The following is a 22,486-nucleotide window of genomic DNA, read 5'->3' as shown; positions in this document are numbered from 1 at the left end:
GATCGGGGTTCAGTTGTTTTCATGGCTGACTTAGGTCTCGAGAGGAATGTCCTGGGGGTGCAGGCCTGGAATGCACATGTCCACCCGACCCCCACAAGAATCCCCTGCTTCCCCTCAACCCACGAGCGCTGCTGCGTTCCTTCTGATCTCAAAGAATGGGCAGCGACAGGCTCCGAGCGCACGGCCAGCTGGCTGACAGGAACAGTTCCAAAGCAGGCTCCACTCAGCCCAGCAGTGGGAAAATCTTGTCTGCCTGTCGGCTTTTTGCGATGGGTGTGTGAATTCCAGTACATCAGCCTGTTCCTGTCTCCTCCAGCCTCCCTTCAGAGGCCTGCTGGGCTCAGTGGGCCCCAGTCAGGGAGGCCAGGACCCCGTGGGAGAAGAGTCTGTTGGTAGAGAGCCAGGGAAGGGCATTCGAACAGGTGCATCCAGCCTCTGGCTGCTCCCCAGCAGGGAACCTGGTTCCCCTGTGCTCGGCAGTGAGACGCTTGCAGTCTCTGTCGAGCTGCCCGGGCCCAGCAGAGCTGGGAACTGCAGGAGCTGTGCCATGCCGCGTGGGCAGTGCCGGCCGCCACTGAGCAAGCCTCACTCCTGCCCCCGAAGAAGAGGGTGAAGAAAGTGGAGCCGCTCATGGCCTCTCTGAGGGGCCGCCACCCACCCCTGGAGAGTGGCTGTTCTGGGCTAAGGGCCGCGCGAGGGCCTTACTTGCTCTTGAAGGTGAGGAGCTTGTTGTTCTGCACGATGCAGTCTTCTGCATTCGACACCTGCTGCAGAATGCTCTTCCTGGACCGCCCTTGGAAAATCAGGTTTTCCTGCACCAGGCCCTTGGCTTGGTCAAGCATAACGATCCCGTAACCCCACAAGGCCTGGATCCTGTTCTTGGTTACCTGGGGGAGAATATCCCGACATGGCACCACCAGAAAACACTGGGCGCAAGCCCCCCGAGAAGTGCGGCAGCTGTACGCGGTACTTTGGTGTAGCTCTACCTGTCAGCAACACGGCACTGTACAAGCAAAGCCCCAACCATCTTACTGGGGCCCGATTCCACACTCCAGCTCTGCTCAGCAGTAGCCACGTACCCAGGGGCTTTGCTGACTAGATGCAGGTCTAAGAAGGGGCTTAAATCCACTCGTGCTCAAGCAAGGCCGGCAAAGGGGCAATGCTGAAGCCAGCCTGGACCTGGAAGGGAGAGATCTGGGATGGGACCGGGGAAGTCACTGAGTTCCAGGATGGTTTCTCATGTAGTCACAGAACCTCAGAGGAGTCATGTTCGCCGGCTGCTCATTTCCTCTCACTGAGGGGTCCTCCTACCCCAGAAGGCTCCACCTGGAGAGGGAGCTCCGGTAGGGTGTTGTCTGACAGCCAGCGCTGCGCTGCTGGTTACCGGTCTCAGAAGGGAGTGTGCCAAGGGACCCGGAGCTTGGGGCAGTGGCCACGCTCCAGGCTCCAGAGGCTCAAGGCTCCCAGAGATCTGGTTGTTCAGTGGTTATTTACACTCACTCTTAAACGTGTAAGCCTTATTTCCCCTCTGAATGTGTCCACCTCCTGTTCCCAGCCATTGGGCCATGGGCTTAGGGCTTTCTCTGCCAGAGATTTACCCAGCGTCATGGCAGAGGCTCCATCGGTGGCAATTTATAAACCAAGGTGGACGTTCTTCTGCCAGGCCTGCTGTGGGGAATTCCCTGGCCCATGCCATGCAGAAGGGCAGACCAGAAGACCCCTGCTGGCCCTGGAATCTTGGCATTAGAACTAGGATCCCCTCTCTGCTGCATGTCTGCTATGGGACACAGCCCCCATCTCCACCATCAAGGCAGAGCCACTGGGGACAAGGCAAACTGTTTACTACTTCTCCTGACCTCCCCCGGGAGGTAACCAATCCCTGCCAGAATCTGCATGAGAAACAACAGCAGCAACAACCGTAGCCCAGGTTCCCTCCGCCTCCCCTGGGGCCCCGACAATCTGAATTCTCCTGCCTTCCCTCCGGGGCACCTGCGCCCAGGGAGCAGTGTGGCCTCGTTTAGCTTGAGGCCCACAAGACAACAACTCCATCAGCAGAATGTTTTTCAGAAGCAGCTTGTGGCTCCCGCTTGGAAGGGAGGCGAGAGCACCGTCTCCATCGTGTGGCCTCTGAGCTTCCTGCACGTCCAGTGACGACAACTGCACCAGGCTAGCGTTGCACTGCACTGCGCCTTCCTCCCATTAGAGACTGGGACACGGGGGACTGTCCCCTGAGGGTAACAGGCAACACTCCCTCCGACTGGGAGAGCTGCACCTAGCTTACAAGCTTTGGAGTGAGCCGCACAGCTCCTACTGCCAATGCAGTGTCCGGCCTGCAGTTCCTGAAGGGCTCACTGCGCAACATGCCTTCTTGCTCCAAGCAGCTTGGCTGTTCCGGCTGACCCGGAGCAATACATGCCGGGATCTGTAGTCCCCCGTTAACCACACCCCTCCGCTAAAGCTGAATACGAACGCAGAACCCATTGGGCTTGGGGAGGGGTTTTGGTTACTATTGGGTGAGCACCACAAGGGCAGTGGAGCAACTGACCAAATCAGGCAAGGTGGGTGGGGAGAGAGAGAGCGTGCCCCAGACAAGCAAAGAGGCACCCTCCGAAGTCCACAGCCTCGGACCCTCTCCATTCTCTCTCTCTCAGAGCAAACAGGTTCCACACAGGAGCGACACTTGTCTTGGCACGTGCAAGGAATAATCCCAGAAGTGCCTCTGCCTGTGGCCTGCTAGATAGATTAACACAGTTTGTAGGGAAAGGAGCTACGTGAAATTATCTTATAATAATAATTATAATTACCAGAGAGTTGAACTCCCAGCACTGACATCAGAAGAGACAAATACCTTTCCATGACCAGCTGGGACAGACTCACTAACTGGTATGGTGCCTGCAAGAGGAAACACCATTTCTAAAGGACCTGGCCATCAATGACATCTCCCATGGCATATGATATTTATTTTGCCAGTGATCTCAAAATCAACAGTTTCAAAAGGGAACTCACGCCTCCCCAAGCTATGGCATTGTTTTGTGGGCATCAACAAACTTCTGTGTCAGAGCGACCCCGGGGGCACAGCACCCTTGGAATTTCCGAAGGCCTTTGAGAAGCAAAGTAGCAGCCCTGGGAGAAGAGAGGAAATAAAGCGTAAGAATGTGTGTCCAGTTTCACACTGGAGAGAGGTAACCAGCAAGGCCCCCCAGGGTCAGTACTGGGAACAGGGCTGTTCAACAGTTATAAATGATCTGGAAAAGGGAGCAAACTAAGAGTTTGCAGATGACACAAAAGTCCTCAAGATAGTGAGGTCCAAAGCAGACTGGGAAGAACTACCAGGGGAGTCTGACAAAACTCGGCAACTGGGCAACAAAAGTAAATTCCATCTCGATAAATTTGAAGTGAGGCACATGGGAAAACATGATCCCAACGAGACATACCAAATGGTGGAGTCTAGATTAGTTGTTACTGCCCAAGAGAGATCTTGGAGTCTTTGTAGGTAGTAACCAGCAGGAGACCTGTCCTTTATGCACTTAACTCTTTTCTGACCTCAGTTATATTTCTCGCCTTTAGGAAAGTGGAGTCCAAGAACATCCATGCAGCATGCAGCAGCAGTCAAAAAAGCAAACAGGACCTCAGGAATCATTACGAAAGGGATAGAGCATCAGACGGAGACTTATGATAAAATTACAGAGGGAATAGTGCGTGCAGTTCTGGATAGCTGCCCTAGCTCCAAAAAGACATATTAGAACAGGAAAACGAGCACATAAGGGTAACAAAAATGTGTGTGGATACAGAACAGCTTTCTCACGTGGAGCAAGTACAAGAGTTTGGGACTGTTCAGCTCTGGCATGACTAAGAGAAGACATGATCTATACAATCATGAGCCAGGTGGTGACGGAAATGACTTCAGAAATGTTATCTGTTCCTTCACGTAACGCAAGTACCAGGGTCACCGGATGAAATGAATAAGCAGCAGGTTTAAAACAATGAAGAGGCAGTATTTCTTCACACAGTGGACAGTCAATCTGGGGAACTCCCCACCGGAGGCTGGTGTAAAGGCCAGAAGTATAACTGAGGCAAGAAAAGAATTAGGTAAGTGTATGAGGGACAGGCCCATCAGTGACTACTAACCAAGATGGGCAGGGACATGACCCCATGCTTTGGATGTCTCTTACCTGCCGACTGCCAGAAACTCAGAGCATTCAAAATTTCCCTGATCTGTATATTCCCTTTGAAGCACTGGGCACTGGTCACAGCTGGAAGACAGGAAGCGGGGCCGGACAGACCATAAGTCTGACCCAGTGCAGCTGTCCTTATGAGTCCTGCAAAAAGACTTTGGAGAGTGGGGCTCTAGTCTGAGTAACCTCAGGCAGGTCGTGTCCCTGCTCTGTGCCTCAGTTTACCCCCTGAAAGGAGGCTAACGATGCTGTGCTCCTGTGTAAGGAGCGTTGCCACCTGCCAATAAACAGAGCTAATGACTTACTCCCATTACACACGTATGCCTGTCAGTGGGGATTCTCCTCTCACGCTCTCCGAGCCCCTCTAACTGGCCTGTTCATTGTGTGCTGCTTTCTTCTCCTGCGAAGGGAGGGGAGCTCCCATTGCTCCCGTGTCCTTGGGCTCCTTAGTGATGGCAGGTGTCACCGCACAGCTGAAGACAGCAGCTCTGGCCTATGGACTTCGACCTTCCTCCTGCACTAGACACCCGCACTGCGCTGAACCAGTTCTGGTTTCCACCTCCTGTGCCAGTCCAGCTGGCCTCACACACGCAGGAGAGGCACGTTCAGACAGGAAACGGGCAGCTTTCTAACAGTGAGCATAATTAACCAGGGGACCAATGTATCTGGGCGGGGGGGGGTTCTCCATCCTGGGCTGTCTTTAAACCCAGACCAGGAGGTTCTGACTACCGTAGTGCAGCGCAACCAGGGCTGCCTCAGGGCACTCTTCTGCTGGTGCGCGGTGACAGGCCGGAGGAGAGGGCACCGGGACCCTGAATCTGTAGGTGTGACAAGCAGCAGCTCATCTGGCCACCCACCTTCATGTCCGCAGTCTGGAAGAGCCGGAGGCCGCACCCGCGGTTGCCGATGATGTCGTTCTCGATGATGACCCCGTCGCCTTTGGAGGCGATGCCGTGGCTGCTGTTGTCGTAGATACCGTTGCCGCGCAGCTCCACGCGGGCCTGGCTGTCGACCAGCACCCCCCCAAGGCTGTTGCAAGAGATGCTGTTGTTGGCGATGCGCGTGAGCTGGCTGCTCTGAAACACGGCCACCCCGCTGTCGCGGTTGGCGTGGATGGCATTGGCAATGATGTTCAGTGCTTCGCTGCTCTTGACGTACAGCCCGGCAGCTGCAAAAGAGGGGAGAGAAGTCAGCGAACTTGTCCAGGCAGATGATCCCGGTGGGTCTGCTGGGCAGCCAGAGAGACAAACCTTCTACCAGCCTGGACCCGGCCAACCCTGGGTGCACTCAAACCTTCAACACCCCATGGTCCGGAGCTGAATAAACACCAACACGACAAGAAAACCTCTGGTCCACTGGAGCTCGGGTTTGCACATTGGGTCACAGAATCATAGAACCCTAGGGCTGGAAGGCACCTCAGGAGGTCATCTAGTCCAGCCCCCTGCCAAAGCAGGATCAGCACCAACTAAATCATCCCAGCAGGACCTTGTCAAGCAGGGATTTGAAAACCTCTAGGGATGGAGATTCCACCACCTCTCTCGGTAACACATTCCAGTGCTTCAGCACTCTCCTGGGGAAATAGTTTCTCCTGATATCCAACCTAGACCTCTCCTGCTCTAACTGGAGACCATTACTCCTTGTTCTGCCATCTGACACCACTGAGAACAGCTTCTCTCCATCCTTTTGAGAGTCATCTTTCAGAAACTTGAAGGCTGCTATCAAATCACCCCTCTCTTTTCTTCTGCAAATTGAATAAACCCAAGTCCCGCATCCTCTCCTCATAGGTCATGTGCTCCAGCCCATTAATCATTTTCATTGCCCTCCACTGAACCCACTCCACTGCATCCACATCCCTTCTATACTGCAGAGCCCAGAACTGGACACAATACTCCAGATGTGGCCCCACCAGTGCTGAATAGAGGGGAATAATAACTTTGGTAGATCTTCTGGAAATGCTTCTCCTAATGCACCCCAATATGCCGTTAGCCTTCTTGGCTACAAGGACATACTGTTGACTCATATCCAGCCTCTCATCCACCATAATCCCCAGGTCCTTTTCTGATGCACTGTTACTTAGCCATTCGGCACCCAGCTTATAACAATGATTGGGATTCTTTCGTCCCAAGTGCAGGACTCTACACTTCACCTTGCTGAATCTCATCAGGTTTCTTTTGGTCCAATCCTCCAGTTTACCTAGGTCACTCTGGACCCTATCCCTACCCCCAATGTATCTACCTGACCCCTAGCTTAGTGTCATCAGTAAATTTGCTCATGGTGCAATCCATCCCCTCATCCAGGTCATTAACAAACATTATTGAACAATACCAGCCCTAGACCCTATCCTTGGGGCACCCCACTTGAAACTGATCACCAACCAGACATTGAGCCATTGACCACTACCCATTGGGCCTGACCATCTAGCCATCTTACAGTCCATGTATCCAATCCACACTTCCTTAACTTATGGGCAAAGATATTGTGGGAGACTGTATCAAAAGCTTTGCTGAAGTCAAAATATATCACATCCACTGACTTCCCCATGTCCACAGAGCCTGTTACCACAACATAAAAGCTAATCAGATTGGTCAGGCATGACCTGCCCCATGTTGACTACTCTTGATCACTTTTCCCCTCTTCCAAGTGCTCCAAAATGGATTTCTTGAGGATCCCCTCCATGATTTTCCCAGGGACTGAGGAGAGGCTGACCAGTCTATAGCTCCCTGGATTATCCTCCTTTCCTTTTTTAAAGGTGGGCTCCACATTTGCCTTTTTCCAATCATCCGGGACTGCTCCCAATCTCCACGAGTTTTCTAAGATAACGGCCAAAGGCTCTGCAATGACATCTGCCAGGTCCCTGAGTACCCTTGGATGCAGTAGATCCGGACCCTGGGTTTGTGTACCTCAGCTTTTCTAAATGGCTCTTAACCTGATCTTACCCCAGCAAGGGCTGCCCACCTCCTTCCCACATGGCACTGCCCAGTGCCGTAGCTGGGAAGCTGACTTTGTCCCTGGAGACTGAGGCAAAAAATGGATTGAGCACTTCAGCCTTTCCCACATCATCTGTCACCAGGTTACCTTCCTTATCCAGTAGCAGCCCCACACCCTCTCTGATCACCCTCTTATTGTTAACATCCCTATAGGAACCCTTTTGGTTGCCCTTCACATCCCTTGCCAGCTACAATTCCAATTGTGCTCTCACTTTCCTGATGATTCCCCGGCATTCTCTAGCCGTGTGTTTATATGTCTGGGGGAGGCACAAGCAGAAGGGGCCAGGCTCACCTCCGTTGTGACTGATGCTGTTGGACTCCACCAGGGCCACGCTGACGGGGTGTCGGGAGGCCGAGTGCTCGTCCTCGCTGTCCAAGTCGTCCCAGCTGGCGGCTTCGCCCTCCTCATTGAAGTTCTCGTTGCCACCGTGGCTGGCGAGGTAGTCCTCCCCGTCGTCCTTGCGGCAGAACACGGCCACCCCGTAGATGCTGTTGTGGCCTATTCTGTTGTTGGTGACATGAGGGAGGCTGGAGGACATTATCCACACGCCACAGCCCTTGTTACCTGCAACAGGCCAGAGAGCGGCAGCCCCCGTCACAGGCACCGCTGGGCTAGGCCCGGCCCGGCTCGGCCCCCGGGGGACAACAGAAGTGTTAGTTAACGCCCCCGCCACGCACGCACATATCAGCAGTGAGCCCAGCTCACCAAGTGCTGCCTTACTGCACAGTGAAAGCAGGGCGGGGGAGAGCTCTCTGAAAGCCCGGAACCCCTGGAACATCGCAGCCATTAGGAGCTTCCTGGATGGGCCGTGGTTTGGAAAGCACGTGGAACGTTGCAGCTGTGACCGCGGAGCCCTGAGTGTCACCTCACAAGAGGGCAGGCACAGCACCAGGCTGGGGAGGCGGCCTCCCCCAGCACCTCGCCCAGGAAAAAAACAATGAGGAGCCCTCAAGGCAAACCAGCTGGGAGCTGCAAAGGAGGCCCAGTCTCTGGGGACTGGAGCTGGCCTACGCTGGCAACCCACACCCTGAGAACTGCATCCACAGCCCAGGCCTGGTGGGCAGAAGAATTCGTCCATCACCCTCGTCTCCAGCGCTCGGGGGCGGGGCTGGGGCGAGGGCAGGTCAGACTCCTCCACTGCTGGTTTTCACCCACCAGGCAGCTCTCTGGTGTGCACTGTGTGGTGTGCCCATGCTAGGCGCAGGAGGGTGGTGCCGACAACGAACCAGGGGGGAACGAGCTGTGCTCCTGGTAACGACAAACTCGGGGAAGATGGGTTGGAGGAGATGGGACCATCAGCAACAACCTGCCTGAGGTAACTAGATGGTGAGAGCTTGTGATTGTGGGCCGGCTGCTGGTGTCAAGGAGCTGGCAGAGCACCAAGGCCCGGGCAGGTACAGGGCCCGCGGTGACAGAACCCACGACCAGTCGGGGAGACCCTGGCATATCAGACCATGGCAAAGCGTGCAAGTCCCCAGCATGGATTCCTGCGGGCACGTCACCAGGGACCTTTCCCCAGCCTGGGAGTGACAGGAACAGGGAGAGAGAAGGAGCGGCCATCCTCAGCTGGAGTATGATCCCTTGGGGAACAAAGCTGTTGGCACAAGTTAGAGCAGCATCCAGGCTGCTCTTCAACACGCTGCGCCAGTGACTCAGGGAGCCATAACTGACTTCTTGCTCTTGCTCGGCCTGGCACCCCACCCTAAAGATGGAGAGGGCCCAGCAAAATGTGGAGCACCACGGGCAGGAGCTCAAGGTACGGTCCATATTTCTAGCTTCTTACCATAAATGGTGTTCCCTTCGATCAGCCCCTTGCCTCTCTCCCCGACCACCACGCCATCCGAGTAGCCACAGCAGATCAGGTTGCCCCTGAGGACAGGGTCACCGCCCCGCCGGATGTCCGCCCCTCCCCACTGGTTCTCACGAATGACGTTTTCTAACACAGAGCAGAGAAGAAGTCACCCGAGAGCCCCAGTGAAAGAGCAGAGGCTGCTCAGTGTTCACATGTGCAGTCCGCCGCTGGGGCACAGCTGCCACACAGCTGTCAGTGAGAGAGTCTCGCACACTGCTGGGAGGTGCTCATCTCCCCGGAGGGCAGCAAAAAGCAAAGTGCCTGTTCGTCACGGGGTGGAAGTGAAACAAGGACCCTGCTGGGGAAGTGCAGAAATGATGCACCTGCAGCTGAATTGAATAAAGTGCCCCCAAAAAATTGAATTCTGCCTGACCCCTGTGAAGTCAAGAGCACAATGATGATAACAGAGCTAAGATTTCACCTGCCAATTATTTAGCAAATTAAACCTCTTGATGTTTGCAGATCACCCCATGTAACAGGCCTGCATTTGCTCCCAGTGAAGGGAACAGGAGCATTACGGAGTCACAGTACAGGCGCTGGCTAAACCCCATTTCTTTAGATAAGCACCTAGTGCAAGGGGGAAGGGGTCTGATCACACCTTAACAGAGCAGCAGCCGGGAAAAGGAGCTGCAAGCCCAAGGGCTGGAGACAGGACACATGGGCGCAGCAGCAGCAGATTACTGCTATCTAAGATAACGTCTGTCTTTGAAAAGAAAAGCGAAGGTTTAATTTTGGTGTGAGCTGCTCTATTACTGTCCTCTCTGCTCTAATGAGTATTTACCCTGCACTGTCTCTTGGGTGCTGTTCAGCTCTTCTAGAATCATACTACTTTTTTTTTTAAAAAACCCATCTTAGTATTTACTTTTTGTACAATGGAAAATAGGGCAACAATTGTAATCTTGTCCTGCAAAGCAAGAGAAATGATTCAATTACATGTAATTAACTGCAATTCTGGGCTACTGTCTGTAACGGCAAATGGAGAGCAGCAGCTTAATTGCACTGAGTGGTATCAGCAGTTCTACAGAATCAGCCTCCCTGCTCCACGCACACATGTGCAGCAGAAGGACTGCGAGGAGAACCAGCTCCCACCTGCTGCAGCAGAGGAACATTAGTGACTCCAACCTGCCACGAAAACCAAACATCGTGTGAGGGAAGATACAGCGGACTGGGAATGCCGATTCTGCAGGCCAGCACCAGACACAATGGTGCCAAGGAAAGGTCTGATTCCAACACAGCAACACAGAAAATGGACCCCTGCCCCCCCTCGCTCACTGACCTATGGGCCAACAGCCTGAGGCAGTTTGCACCCCACCATCAGTATGACTTGGAAGCCTGATGCCCATTAGGAATCACTGTCCATCATGTGTAACAAAGCTGCTTTTAAATGATATACCTATTATGTGGCCTCTTCCATTCTCATTCACTGCTATACCAGCTGCAAGGCCCTGGAATATATGGTTTCCACTAAAGTAGACAGAAAAGAAACAAAGTTAGCTTCCCAAGTTGTTGTGCTTTGCAGTATGTTACTCAGACACCAATTTGCCCTAAGCTGGACTTTTGGGGTTAAAGGAACTATGCAATCACCCGTACATCCCTCCCGTTAGCAGCAGAATGCCCTTCTGGCCAAAGCACTGCCTTGTGCCGTGCTTTAGCTCCTTTTTTTCTTTAACAAGAATGCATCAAGCTGTGTAGTGAGGATAACATGGGCATGTAAGAGAAGAGGGAAAACTGGACAAGGCAGAGATACACGCAAACCTTGTAAGACAATAAAGCTGCAGGTGTCTGGATAATTTTCATATTGCTCAAAACATGAATCGTAATGCTACTTGAATGGGGTCAGTGCTGACGTACAAAGCAACAGAAGCAAGGAACCCTATTGTTAGAAACAGCTGTTGTTGGAAATATACATCATACAGCAAGTCCTCCTAATATAGTTGTTATAAAACTTAAGGAAGAAGCTATAAAAATGCTCCCAAGGCACAGATTACCTAACTGTAACCCCCAGAACTGAGTAAGAGGCATTGAATGGAAGAGCACAATGCAGAGGGAAACCCTGTAACACACATCGGGGCACCAAAGGAAGGCAAAGTAAACTGAGAAGAACAGGTCCCACTTCTGCTTTCCAATGCAAATCCACAACAACCAAGTGAAGCCACTGGTTAGTCCCAGTGGGCAAAGAACCTGGCCCAATGAACCAGAGCTTAATGTGCACATTTTATTGACACTGGTCAGAGATAGAATCCAGGACAGCCATTGGTAAGTTGTTCCAATGGTGAATCACCTCATTGTTTAAAATATATATATATATTTTTTTTTTAAACAATGAGGTGATTCACCCTTGGAACAACTTACCACTCCTGACTTCCAGCCTGAACTCATCTGGCATGAACATCTAGTGCTGGAACACACTGGACCTTTCTCTGGGAGATAGCAGAGCCCATTATTAGATATTTGTTCCCCATGTAGGTACTTAGACAGCGACTAAGTCACCCCTTAACCTTATTTTTGTTAAGCTAAACAGACTGGGCTCATACTGTAAAGCACGTTTTCTAACCGCTAAGTCATTCTTGTTGCTCTTCTCTGCACCCTCTCCACTTTAGCAACATCTTCCTTAAAACATGGGCACCAGAACTGGACTTAGCCTCCCAGCAGCGGTCATACCAGTGCCAAATACAGAGGTAAAAATCTCTCTCCTCCAACCAGAGATTCCCCAGCCAGCGCACTCCAGGATCACATTAGCTCTTTTAGCCACCCTGTTGCACTGAGAGCATATAGAATCATAGAGCTGGAAGGGACCTCAGATGGCTATCGAGTCCAGCCCCGCTGCCTGAAACAGGATCAACCCCAACTGTCATTCCAGCCAGGCCCTTGTCAAGCTGGAACTTAAAAACCTCTAGGGATAGAGAATCCACCACCTCTCTAGGTAACACATGCCAGTTTCACCACCTGCCTGGTGAAGTACTGTTTTCCAAATATCCAACCTAGACCTCTCCCTCTGTAACTTCAGACCATTGTTCCTTGGTCTGCTGTGTGTCACCACTGAGAGCAGCCTCTCCCCATCCTCTTTAGAGCGCCATACTTTACTAATCAGTTTTTCTCAGCAGCTTTTAACTCATTCCTTCCCCACCGAGGGCTGCCGTCCACCTTCCCATACTGCATTGTCTAGCACTGTATGTGGGAGCTGTCCTTGGCCGTGAAGACTGAGGCAAAAAAATGCATCGAGTACTTCAGCAGTTCTTACATCATCTGTCACTAAGTCACCTCTCTCACCCAGTAATGGCCCCACACCTTCCCTGATAACGCCCTAATTGTTAACATGCCTGTTGAAGCCTTTCTTGTTACCTTTCACATTCCCGGCCAGCTGCAGTTCCAATTGTGCCTTTGCTGTCCTGATTACTGCTCAGCATTTTCCAGCCATAGATTTATACTCTGCCTTAGTCATCTGTCCAAGTTTCCACTTCTTACACACACATCCTTTTTGAGTTTAAGCAGACTAAGCATTTCCCTGCTAGGCCAAGCTGGTTGTCTACCACATTTCTATCTTGCTACGCAGCAGGATTGTTTGTTCCTGTGTCTTCAGCAAAACGCCTTTAAAATACTGCCAGTTCTCCTGAACTCCTTTCCCCTTCATATCTGTTTCCCAGGGGATCCTGCCCATCAGTTCTCTCAGGGAGTCGGTCTGCTCTTCTGAAATCAAGGGTCTGTATGTTACTGCTCACCTTCCTTCCTTTTGTCAGGATCCTGAAATCTGCCATCTCATGGTCATTTCAGCCCAGGTTGCCTCCCACTTCTATTTCTCCTCTGAGTTCTCCCTATTTGTGAGCAGCAGGTCAAGTTGTGCATGGCCCCGGTTGGTTCCTTCAGCACTTGTACCAGGGAGTTATCCCCAACATTCTCCAAAAACTTCCTGGATGGTCAGTGAGCGTCTCAGTCACCTCTTTCAGAACTCTTTTGAACCCCTCCCTCCCTTCTTTGGGGAGCATGAGCAAGGGCTGTCCAGGATCATGGCCTGTGCAGTCAGTGGGACTTTCCCCTGGTGGGAGCTCATGGGCAAGCGAGCGGGGAAGGTTGGACTGAGCGCACACAGCCAGGATGCTGCCTGCACCCCTGTGAAGCGTAGGGTGCACCACTGGAGTGGCTGTAGTAAACCACCTCAGCGGAGGAGGGACACTCTGGGAAGCCCAGAGCCCTCTGCTGCCCCACTGGGCTGGTGCAGCGCCCTTTACGAAGGGCTGTGCCCAACCCGAGACACTGCAAGCAGGAAAACCCCATCTACCGATTCGAGAGCATCACACAGGCCCTGCCGCGGTGCCAGCCCAGCAAGAGTCACTGGTGTCTGCACTGGCCCCAGGGCAAGCAGTCCCAGCTGCAAACAGGTGCTCGCCCCTGGAGGCGTTGGACACGTTCCATCGGGGCTGCGCACGGCTGCCGTCCCTGCCCAGTGGTGGAATGCAGGGGCCGAAGGGAGCCAGGGCAGCGCACTGCACGCACGCAGCAGTCTCTCGCCCTGGGTAGCTGAAGCAGGGCACGCACGGGGGCAGGAGGGGCTCTCCCTGCCTGTGGGCACCAGTCAGCACCCCCTGCCCGGTGCGTGAACGTGCGCAGGGTCCTTCCCGGGCTCACCGCCGCACTGCTTGAATGCAAAGCGGTCTCTGCCGGCCCAGCAGCGGGAGCAGTTCCGTGACATGAGCAGGAGCGCAGTGTGTAATACAGGACTGCAGCTAGCTTCCAGGGGTGCCTGCTCAGCAAAAGCCACGACGCTGGGCAGAGAAACAAAAATTCACGGCTCCGGCCCTGTCCATGGCGTTTACTGCATCCCTGATTAACCAGGGGGTGGGGGGCGGCCCGGGGGTGCATGGGCACTGGGGGGAGTCACAGCAGGGGGCTGCCTGCTCACAGGTGCGGCCTCAAGGGGTACCACTGGGGAGGGGTGTTGGCAGGGCTCCTGAGAAGCAGCAAGCTCCAGCTCCTAGCACCTGCACTAAACCTGGGTACTGCAGCTCCCACGGGCCAGGCTCTTAACAGTGTTCAGGCACCTAAAGATGCTCAGATACCTCGTGGGGCTTTACAGAGTGCCTGGAGTCCTCAGGGCATCCAACTGATGGGCACTTGGGCGCCCCGGGGCGCAGGCACAGCCCTGGCATTTGGAAGCTACCTGGTGGTCGGACAGCTAGCAGTTTGGACGCCAGGCTTAGGCTGATCCCTGACTACTGAGTCACTGCCAGAACAGAGCCGGCGCCAAGGACAGCTCATTGTCCCCCTGCCTTGCAAGAGCAGCACACCGTGGCAAGCGCTTGTGAGTGCCGGGGGGGAATGAAGCCTGGCCCCGGGCAAGAGGGCTCTTCCTTTTGCAGGGCTGGCTCAGCAATGCCTGGGCTAGTCTCGTGCAGAAAAGATGTCTTCTCCTCCTGGAACCCAAGAGGAAATAATCCTGCTCCTTCTTGAGCAGCTCAACACACGTCTCGATTACTCTGGCCCACACTGTGCTTTGGCAACCTGCCACGGGCTAGGGAGCAAACGAATATGCCATAATAAGTCACTTGTTCTCCCGCATAAACACCAACACATTTATTAGTTCATGAGCTTCAAGCAATTTGTTAGGCTCTAAGGTGCCCCAGGACTGCTTGTTATGTGCGAGGCTCCAGACCCGCCCGAGCCCACTCCCACCAGCTCTCTCCAGCCTTATTAGCCACAGGCCATGAAGCCCATCTGGTTTTAGAAACTGCCACTTGTGGGAGGGAGCACTTCTGTAACCCTCTGTAGAAGGGAGCCCGCTCCGGACCTGGTGTCTTACAGCACGTGAAGCTGTCTCACACTTGCCCGCACTCACTGCGGTCCTGCAACAAGCGAGTCAACAACTGATCCTTAAGCCCTTTTACAAGTCGCTGACAAGAATGCCTCCAGCCCTGCACTCAGCTCATGTGGACCAATGAGAAGTTAGCAGGCGTTTTACTTAAATAAGGACTGCGTAATTTCAGCTTAATTATCCATACTCTCAGCATGGGTAATCACATTCTGCCTGCTGCCTGGCCCTTGCAGCTACAAGGCCATACAATACTTTTCAATTCCAGCATTGGTGGTGAGTCAAAGCACCCATGTGCCGGGGGCTTCGTGGCTGGGCTGCCAGTGCACGAGGGGGAGTCGACAGGCAGGCAGAGAGTGCAGAACATGGCCAGCGTCAGACAGGACGATGACAGCGGTTCCTGTTGGCCTTGGCATCTGTGGCATGTAGGGGTGATTCTGCCCTGAACCTGGGCTGGGCCCAGCATGGACTAGCCCCTGATACACTCCCCACGCTGTACAGCTGGGAGATACCCAGGAAAGCAGCGCACACTGCACCCTCCCAGCTCGGAGCACTGCGCCGCATGTAGGCAGAGTAAGAACCAACGCCAAGAATGACGTCGGGCACAAGGGAACCTGCCAGGCTCTCGGGCTCCTATTGCAAACGGAGTGGCTGTGGTCGGCGCATGGAAAAAGAAACGTGCTGCTGGAAAGACTCGCAGCAGGAAGACGAACCAGACTGGGAAGTGCGTTTGTCAACCGATGGACTCCCACCTCTGAGCCCAGGGCCAGCGCTGCTCTGCCATTGCCCCTCCTCTGAACAATGCCCCTCCCCCTCCGAAACCAAACGCCTGCCTTGGCAAAGTGCACCTCGCGGCAGCTGGGACACCAGGGCAGCCACAGCTAAGCCCCAGGACTTGCCACTTCTGCTCCTGCCCTCGGGGAGGAGGCTCAGAAACAAAAGGCATGCAGGAGGGAGCGAGCCCACGAGGTCATTGCTTAATACCATACCTCACAATGGGGTTCCCATTATACAGAATATAAATGCCAGCTTCTTTGTTCCCGTAGATCTGATTGCTACGGATGATGCCTTTTCCGTTGCCAAGGACAACGATGCCTGAGCGAAGGCCACTGTGGATCCTATTACACTGCGGTTTTATTTACACACATGTGGAGAGAATAAAGGGAAAAGAAGGAGAGATCACTCAGAGAGGCAAGCGATGGGTGTGTGCAGTGGAGAGCTGGGCAGCTGGTGCGGAGAGGAACGTGGACAGCGGAGCAGCTGCCAGGAGGGGTCACACAAAGGAAAACCTTTCCATGGACCGAAGCCCTGCGCCGCTTCTCGTTTTCCTGCATCAATTTAGTGTTCACTGAAATAACGCTAACTGCCACACTGGGTCAGACCAAAGGTCCATCTAATCCAGTGTCCAACCGTGGCCAGAACCAGCTGCCCTAGGTGAAGTGACCAGAGCAGGGACTCATCAAGGGATCCCTCCCATCTCCCGATCCCTGTTCTGGCCGTCAGAGGCTACAGACACCCAGAGCCTGGAGTTACACCCCTCGCCATGATGGGCCTGTCTTCCAGGGCTGGACTGAATTCTCTTCTGAGCTCAGTCATACCTTTGACCTCCACAACATCCCTTGGGCAGTGAGTTCCACAGGTTAATGGGACGTGCTGTAAGAAAGTACCTCTCCTGCCTGCATTCAGCTTACTGCCTATTAACAGATGCTGGATCTACCACCTGGGAACAACTGGGGCCACACACACTCCCCATCCCCCCATGCAGACCCAGCTGCCCCAGCAGCATTGCAGCCACTCTCGCCCTGCCCTACCCTGCCCCTGGGTCCTGCCCCTGGACAGGTCTGGGGTCCTCCTGCCTACTCAGTCCCTCGCCTACTTGTGGACACACAGCTAGGTGCCATGCTGGGCAGGGAGTCTCTGTGATGTGTCTGTTGGGCAGAGGGTGGTCTTCACAGGCCAACAGAGGAGAAAACCCCAGTGGTCACCCCCAGCCCCATAGACCAGAGAGTGGTCAGAGTGCGGCAACAGGAGAGCAGCCAGCTCTGAGCTGGTCCTGGGCAGACCGGCCAGCAAGGGAAGGACAGAAGTGCCCCAGGGCAGATGTTCTCAGTGTGCAGCAGCCCCCACTGACAGCAATGGGGATTCCCCCACCCCAGCTGAGAGCAATGGGGATCCCCCTCTCCCTGGCTGAGAGCAATGGAGATTCCCACCCCCCCCCACCCCAGCTGAGAGCAATGGGGATTCCCCTCTCCCTGGCTGAGAGCAATGGAGATTCCCCCCCCCCCCACCCCAGCTGAGAGCAATGGGGATTCCCCTCCACACCCCAGCTGAGAGCAATGGAGATTCCCCCCCAGCCCAGCTGAGAGCAATGGGGATTCCCCTCCACACCCCAGCTGAGAGCAATGGAGATTCCCCCCCAGCCCAGCTGAGAGCAATGGGGATCCCCCCCCACCCCAGCTGAGAGCAATGGGGATCCCCCCCCAGCCCAGCTGAGAGCAATGGGGATTCCCCTCCACACCCCAGCTGAGAGCAATGGGGATCCCCCCCCAGCCCAGCTGAGAGCAATGGGGATCCCCCCCCACCCCAGCTGAGAGCAATGGGGATTCCCCTCTCCCGGCTGAGAGCAATGAGAGCTGTTGGCTGCTCAGCCTGTGGCAGAGTTGCAAAACACTGGCCTTGAAAGCTGCCCTGGGGCAGGGCTGTTGCCCAGGCTGGGGCTAGGGCCTGCACAGATTGGAAGCAGTGTTGGGACAGCACCCAGCACAAGGGGGTCCCAGTCGTGACTCAGACCTCTGGCTGGCACTGGACTAACACCGTTTAATAGGTAACAGCAATGCTGTCCAGCCTGGGAGTTGGCCCGCAGATGCTTAGGCAGCCTGGCAGCAGCATGCTGAGGCAAAGAGGTGGGGCAGAACGAGGTCAGGCAAGAGATAGGGAGGGGGCAGAGCTGGAGCAGGGAAAGGGGCTGTTTCAGCCCTTCCCTGAGTTGGGGCGGGATCACGTGTCTGGTGGGCCCCCCCAGATTCCCCCCACCAGTCACCCCTGCACTCAGGGATTATTTAAACAGCTCGACAGCCTGTTTGCCCCCATCCACCAGGGCAGTGCTGAAGGACACTCGACCCTCTGAAGCAGAGGGAGGCCGAGTTCACCACCGAAGAGCCCCGACGGCTTACACTTGGGGCAAGGAGACAGAAGCCTCTGAGAGTCCAAGGCCAGCGTGAGTCTCCTGGGCAGCTCAGCCAGTGCCTCGGGCAGAGGGAGGGGAGGGAACACACATACCAGTATCAGCGGGTTGGCTCCCTTCCGGATGTCCACCCCCGCCTCGCTGTTGGAATGGACGTTGTTGTCTGCGATCAGACCGCCGGCTGCCAGCCGCAGAAATATCCCTGATGCTTTGCAGTGGTGAATGTCGTTCTTCAGCATGATGATCTACGGAGCAGAGCAGAAGCAGCGTTGTTAGTCTGTTTGCTCTGGAGAAGACACCTCATAGGAAAAGCCGGGTTAACCTCCCCATGCCTCCACGTCCCTAGGACATGGAAAACTCTCACTGTCTTCCGCTACCAGCAGCGTCACATTCTGTGTCCTGCTGCCAAGACAGTCACTAGATTCACAGACATTTAGGTCAGAAGGGGCCATCGTGATCCTCTTGTCCAACCTCCTGCCCATCACAGGCCACAGGCCCTCATTCACCCTCCCCTGTACCAGATCCCGACCTCTGGCAGTCTCCAACCTCCTCCAATCAGGATTTAAAGACTTTGCGTGACAGACTCCACCACTGCCGAGTTCAAACCAGCACGTGACCGGGGGACCGGCCTAGAGAGTACGGCGAAAACCGCCAGGCTCTCTGCCACTCTGGCCTAGGGAGAATTCCTCCCAACCGAACGTGGCAATTAGTTGGCGCCTGAGCACGGCAGTGAGACCCGTCAGCCAGACGCCTGGGAAGATCTCTGTAGTCATGCAGAGCCCTCCTCAGCTCACCTCCCATCGCCAGCCGACGGGCACATTTGCTACTGTAGCTGCTGATGGCTGCACGCCATTGTAGGCAGCCTCCATCCCCTCCCCTCCACAAGGGAGCTAAACTGCAGCAAGGGAGGGTAGGCTGGGCCTTAGGGTGGGCAAGCACTGGACCAGGTTGCCTAGGGGGTTGTGGGACCTCCATCGCTGGAGACACTCCGGAGCAGGTTAGGCACACGGCTGTCAGGGATGCTCTGGATGGTGCCTGGTCCTGCCATGAGGGCCCTTCCAGTTCTAGTGTTCTGTGATTCTGAACTCCTCAAGAGAAGTATTAGAGCTGGTGTCCCCCGACCCTGATCTCCTGGGGAGGCTGTTCCAGAGCCTCATTCCTGCCGTGTTTGGAGCCGTGAGGACGGGCCGCATGCAAACCCGCCATCACTGAGGGCTCATGACGTATTTTTTAAAATGAGAGCAGGAGCCACGTCACCCCGGGACGCCCACAAGTGAGGCTTGAGGGGAAAAAGCCACCAAAGAGTGAGACTCAGTGAAATCCCAAGAGCTGGCAACCACGCCTTGATTTTCACCAGGCGTTGGGCACCTGACTCCCTTGGGTGGCTGTCAGTATCTGCTCTCATAGCGGACGGACCAGCTCATTACCAGGGGCTAACATCCCCGGGCCGCACATTCCCTGTCACGCCCAGGTTTTAAGGTCCTTACTGTGAATTTCTTTCTATCCACCTCTCTCATTACTGTCAGCTGTTCCCTACTTCCCCACAGCAGCCACGGCCATACCACTGAGACACACGTCCCACACCTGTGGATTAGGGTTTGACTCAGTCTCCTTGCCAGGCAGTCCCCTGCAGGCCTCCAGGATGCCAATGGATGGCAGATGCTGCCTAGTGTGAAGAGCACTGGCATGGGACCTGCAAACCTGCGCTGTACTCCCAGCTCAGCTGGTGACTTTGGGCAATCACTTTCCTGCCCTCTGCCTCCATTTCCCCACCTGTAAAATGGGGATAATGCTGCTGCTCTCCTTCGGAAAGTGCTGGGAGAGGTACTGATGGCAAGAGCTAGATATTGTTGACATTCCTTCCCCCCTTGCAATAATAATATCTTAATGGACTCTCTTTGGAAAAGCCTGATTCTCAGTTACTCCATTGCTGCTCGGTCTTTCTTGTGGGTCTGTCCCTCTCACCCCATGCTAATGGATCAGTCGCAGGGCGTGCACCAGGTCAGGGTGGGGAGATGGAAGGCCAGACCCCAATTCTGGCATCATGGCGGCTACTGGCCTCAGCCTAGCAGAGCTGTAACTCTGGAAGCAACACTGCGAGGGGAACATGGTGCACACACTCTTCTCCTCGCCCCAGCACAGAGGGAGACAGAGATCTGAGTGGGGCTGTGGAGCCACAAATCGCTCCCGACCAAAGCGCTGGTGTGCTGAGCATGAGGATGGAGTCGCCACGTGAGGCGGCCTGCACAGCGCTTGCGATGCTGGAACCGTGGCTCATATGTGGTGGCTTCCTGGCTCCCGTCATCTGATGGCTTCAGTCTTCCAGGTGGGAGGTGCTGATGGGGCAGGAGAGGCGAGGCTGGAGGGGTAAGAGGCCCCACCTCATGCCCAACAAAGGCAGGAATGAATAGCCTGGAATACAAGGTGCTACCCTTTAGGCTTGCACCAGTATTTCTCACCCGCACTCTCCTCTAGTGCCTTCTCAGTGCTCTAGATTACATTTCATGGACTTTAACCACATGTGGGCTAGTGTTAACTACAGCAGAGCCACACTATGGTAACTGATCTCATGAGAGGCAGCCAAGCACAGCTCTGCAAACCAGGGAATCACTCAACGGGCATTCATCAGCCGCCTCTCGCCCAGGGCAAGGTGATTGCAAGCTCAGGCTACAAAGCAGAAATTAGAATAATGTTTGCCTAGGACACTGCTATCACGAGCTACCCTGAAGTTAGATGCTCAGTCACGGACCTGATAGAAGCGGGCTCCACCGCACTAACAAGCAGTGCCTGCTTACAGCCGTCCAGAACCTGGCCTGGCACATCGACTGAGCAAGAGGACACGGCAGGCAAACGACCTGGCTTCTAGCTGTGGAATGACCCTGGCAGCAGAGTCAAAGCCAATGACCTTATCATCACCGCATGTTTTAAAGCAAACAAGTAGTTTAGTATTCCTGCACTTCTGGTATTTAATTCTCTCCAGTCACACAAACCCTTCACCCTCCATCTGATTAACAGAAAGAAATAATCTACCAATTGCTTTTGCGCAGGCCCACTCCAATGGACAGCAACGGTTCAGACAGTAATTAAACAACACTTCCTTTAGTGGCTGTCTGTGGAAAGGTGCTTCATTCCATCTGTTAATTAAACGTGGCGCTGGCAGGCAAGGCTGGTTGCTCCCCACTGCCCTGCTGCAGAGGCCAAGCGCTCGGTGCACTGCCCAGCCCTGCTCAGGGTGACCTATGCTGTGAGCTAACTGAGCACAGCCCCTGCCTGTGGGCTTCCCCAGCAATACTTAAAGCAGCGCACCTTGCTCAGGGGCTTTGCTGGCTGGGCTCCGATCCAACGCCCAGGAGAGTCAACGGAGCTGATCCCACTGATTTCAGTGGCCATTGGCTCAGCCCCTTGGTTCCTCCCTGCTATAGTGTCAGGCAGTGAAGAAACAATCATTAATCGAAGGACAAGGGACAGATGCTACTTCATTCCTCACCCCACCCATAGCACCGTGGGCTATCCTGCATTGCACCACAATACGTAACTAGGTACTATAACGGGGCTGATAACAGCCGCGCCCCCTATGCTGCTAGGGAACTGCCCCCAGCGTCACTCCACCAGATGAATCTCTGCGACTGGAAATGGGAAAAGACTCCAGCTGCACCCACTGACCCAGCACAGAACCTGGCCAGATTCCCTTGGCACCACCGGGCCTGCTCCCTGGTTTGCAAGCCCCATCAAACCCAGAAATGGGGTGAGAACCATTGTCACCTCCCTATCAACAGCCAGATTCCTCCACCAAACCTTCCCCGCGGCATGAACAAAGCACAAACCATTCACAAGTGTTTTCCCTTTGAATGTCCCTGCCTTAAAGCAGACCCTTCCTGTTACTCAGAGCTCTGTGTACACGATAGAAGGCTTTCAGCTGCAAACATGTCCTGGCTGCCTCCAGCTGGGATAAGGAGTAAGCGCTCTTAGCCACAAATCATGTCGTTGCAGCTCCTTCATAATAGGAAACGGGGTGGGGATTATACTGCACAGCTCAAGTTCTAAAGCTAAAAGATTTCACCCATTTCACCAGCCATGCTGGTTGCTAGCCTTACACAGGCTCTCCACGAGCCGTGCTAGGACAGGGCAAACTGAATGGGGAGTGGCAATCAACTCAAAGCAAGCCAGTGTGGCAGAAAATGAACTGGCAGCAAATGGTCTCAGATGACAGGCCAAGAAAAAGCCCACAAGACTAAGTTCCTTCTCTCTGCAAGAGGGCAGAGGCCTGTTTGCAGCTGGGTCAAAAGGTGGACCCCGACATGCATTCCATAATTCAGCAGACACGGAAAGCTGTTGACAGTTCACCTTCCGCAAAAGCCAATTCTGTGGCCTTACTTCCTTCTCTCTTTAAGGAGGTCTCCACCATTCTCTCTCATGTGGATTTGCTCCTCCCTTTTACTCAGTGACAAGGGATTGATTTAGATTTTTATCCAGCGTACTGGTTT

General features: G+C 54.3%; 1 protein-coding gene across 5 annotated transcripts in view; it reads right to left on the bottom strand.

Moving 5' to 3' along the window:
- FBXO10 (F-box protein 10) overlaps positions 1-22,486 on the bottom strand; it is a 44,671-nt gene that overhangs the window by 2,286 nt on the left and 19,899 nt on the right. For 3 of the 5 annotated variants that reach the window (XM_074994510.1, XM_074994512.1, XM_074994511.1), the window contains exons 4-10: positions 18,098-18,247; positions 15,808-15,944; positions 10,409-10,479; positions 8,947-9,099; positions 7,455-7,727; positions 5,033-5,343; positions 706-887 (exon numbers count right to left, since the gene is read on the bottom strand). In XM_074994510.1, coding sequence (XP_074850611.1) covers positions 706-887; positions 5,033-5,343; positions 7,455-7,727; positions 8,947-9,099; positions 10,409-10,479; positions 15,808-15,944; positions 18,098-18,247 — 1,277 coding nt within the window. Of the gene's footprint in view, positions 1-705; positions 888-2,635; positions 2,893-3,006; positions 3,124-5,032; positions 5,344-7,454; positions 7,728-8,946; positions 9,100-10,408; positions 10,480-15,807; positions 15,945-18,097; positions 18,248-22,486 lie in introns of those variants that run through there. The other 2 variants (XM_074994513.1, XM_074994514.1) reach the window with 2 other exon arrangements.

The sequence above is a fragment of the Carettochelys insculpta genome, chromosome 5 (genome assembly GCF_033958435.1).
Source record: "Carettochelys insculpta isolate YL-2023 chromosome 5, ASM3395843v1, whole genome shotgun sequence".
Classification (NCBI taxonomy): domain Eukaryota; kingdom Metazoa; phylum Chordata; order Testudines; family Carettochelyidae; genus Carettochelys; species Carettochelys insculpta.
This window is presented reverse-complemented; position numbering and strand designations above follow the sequence as displayed.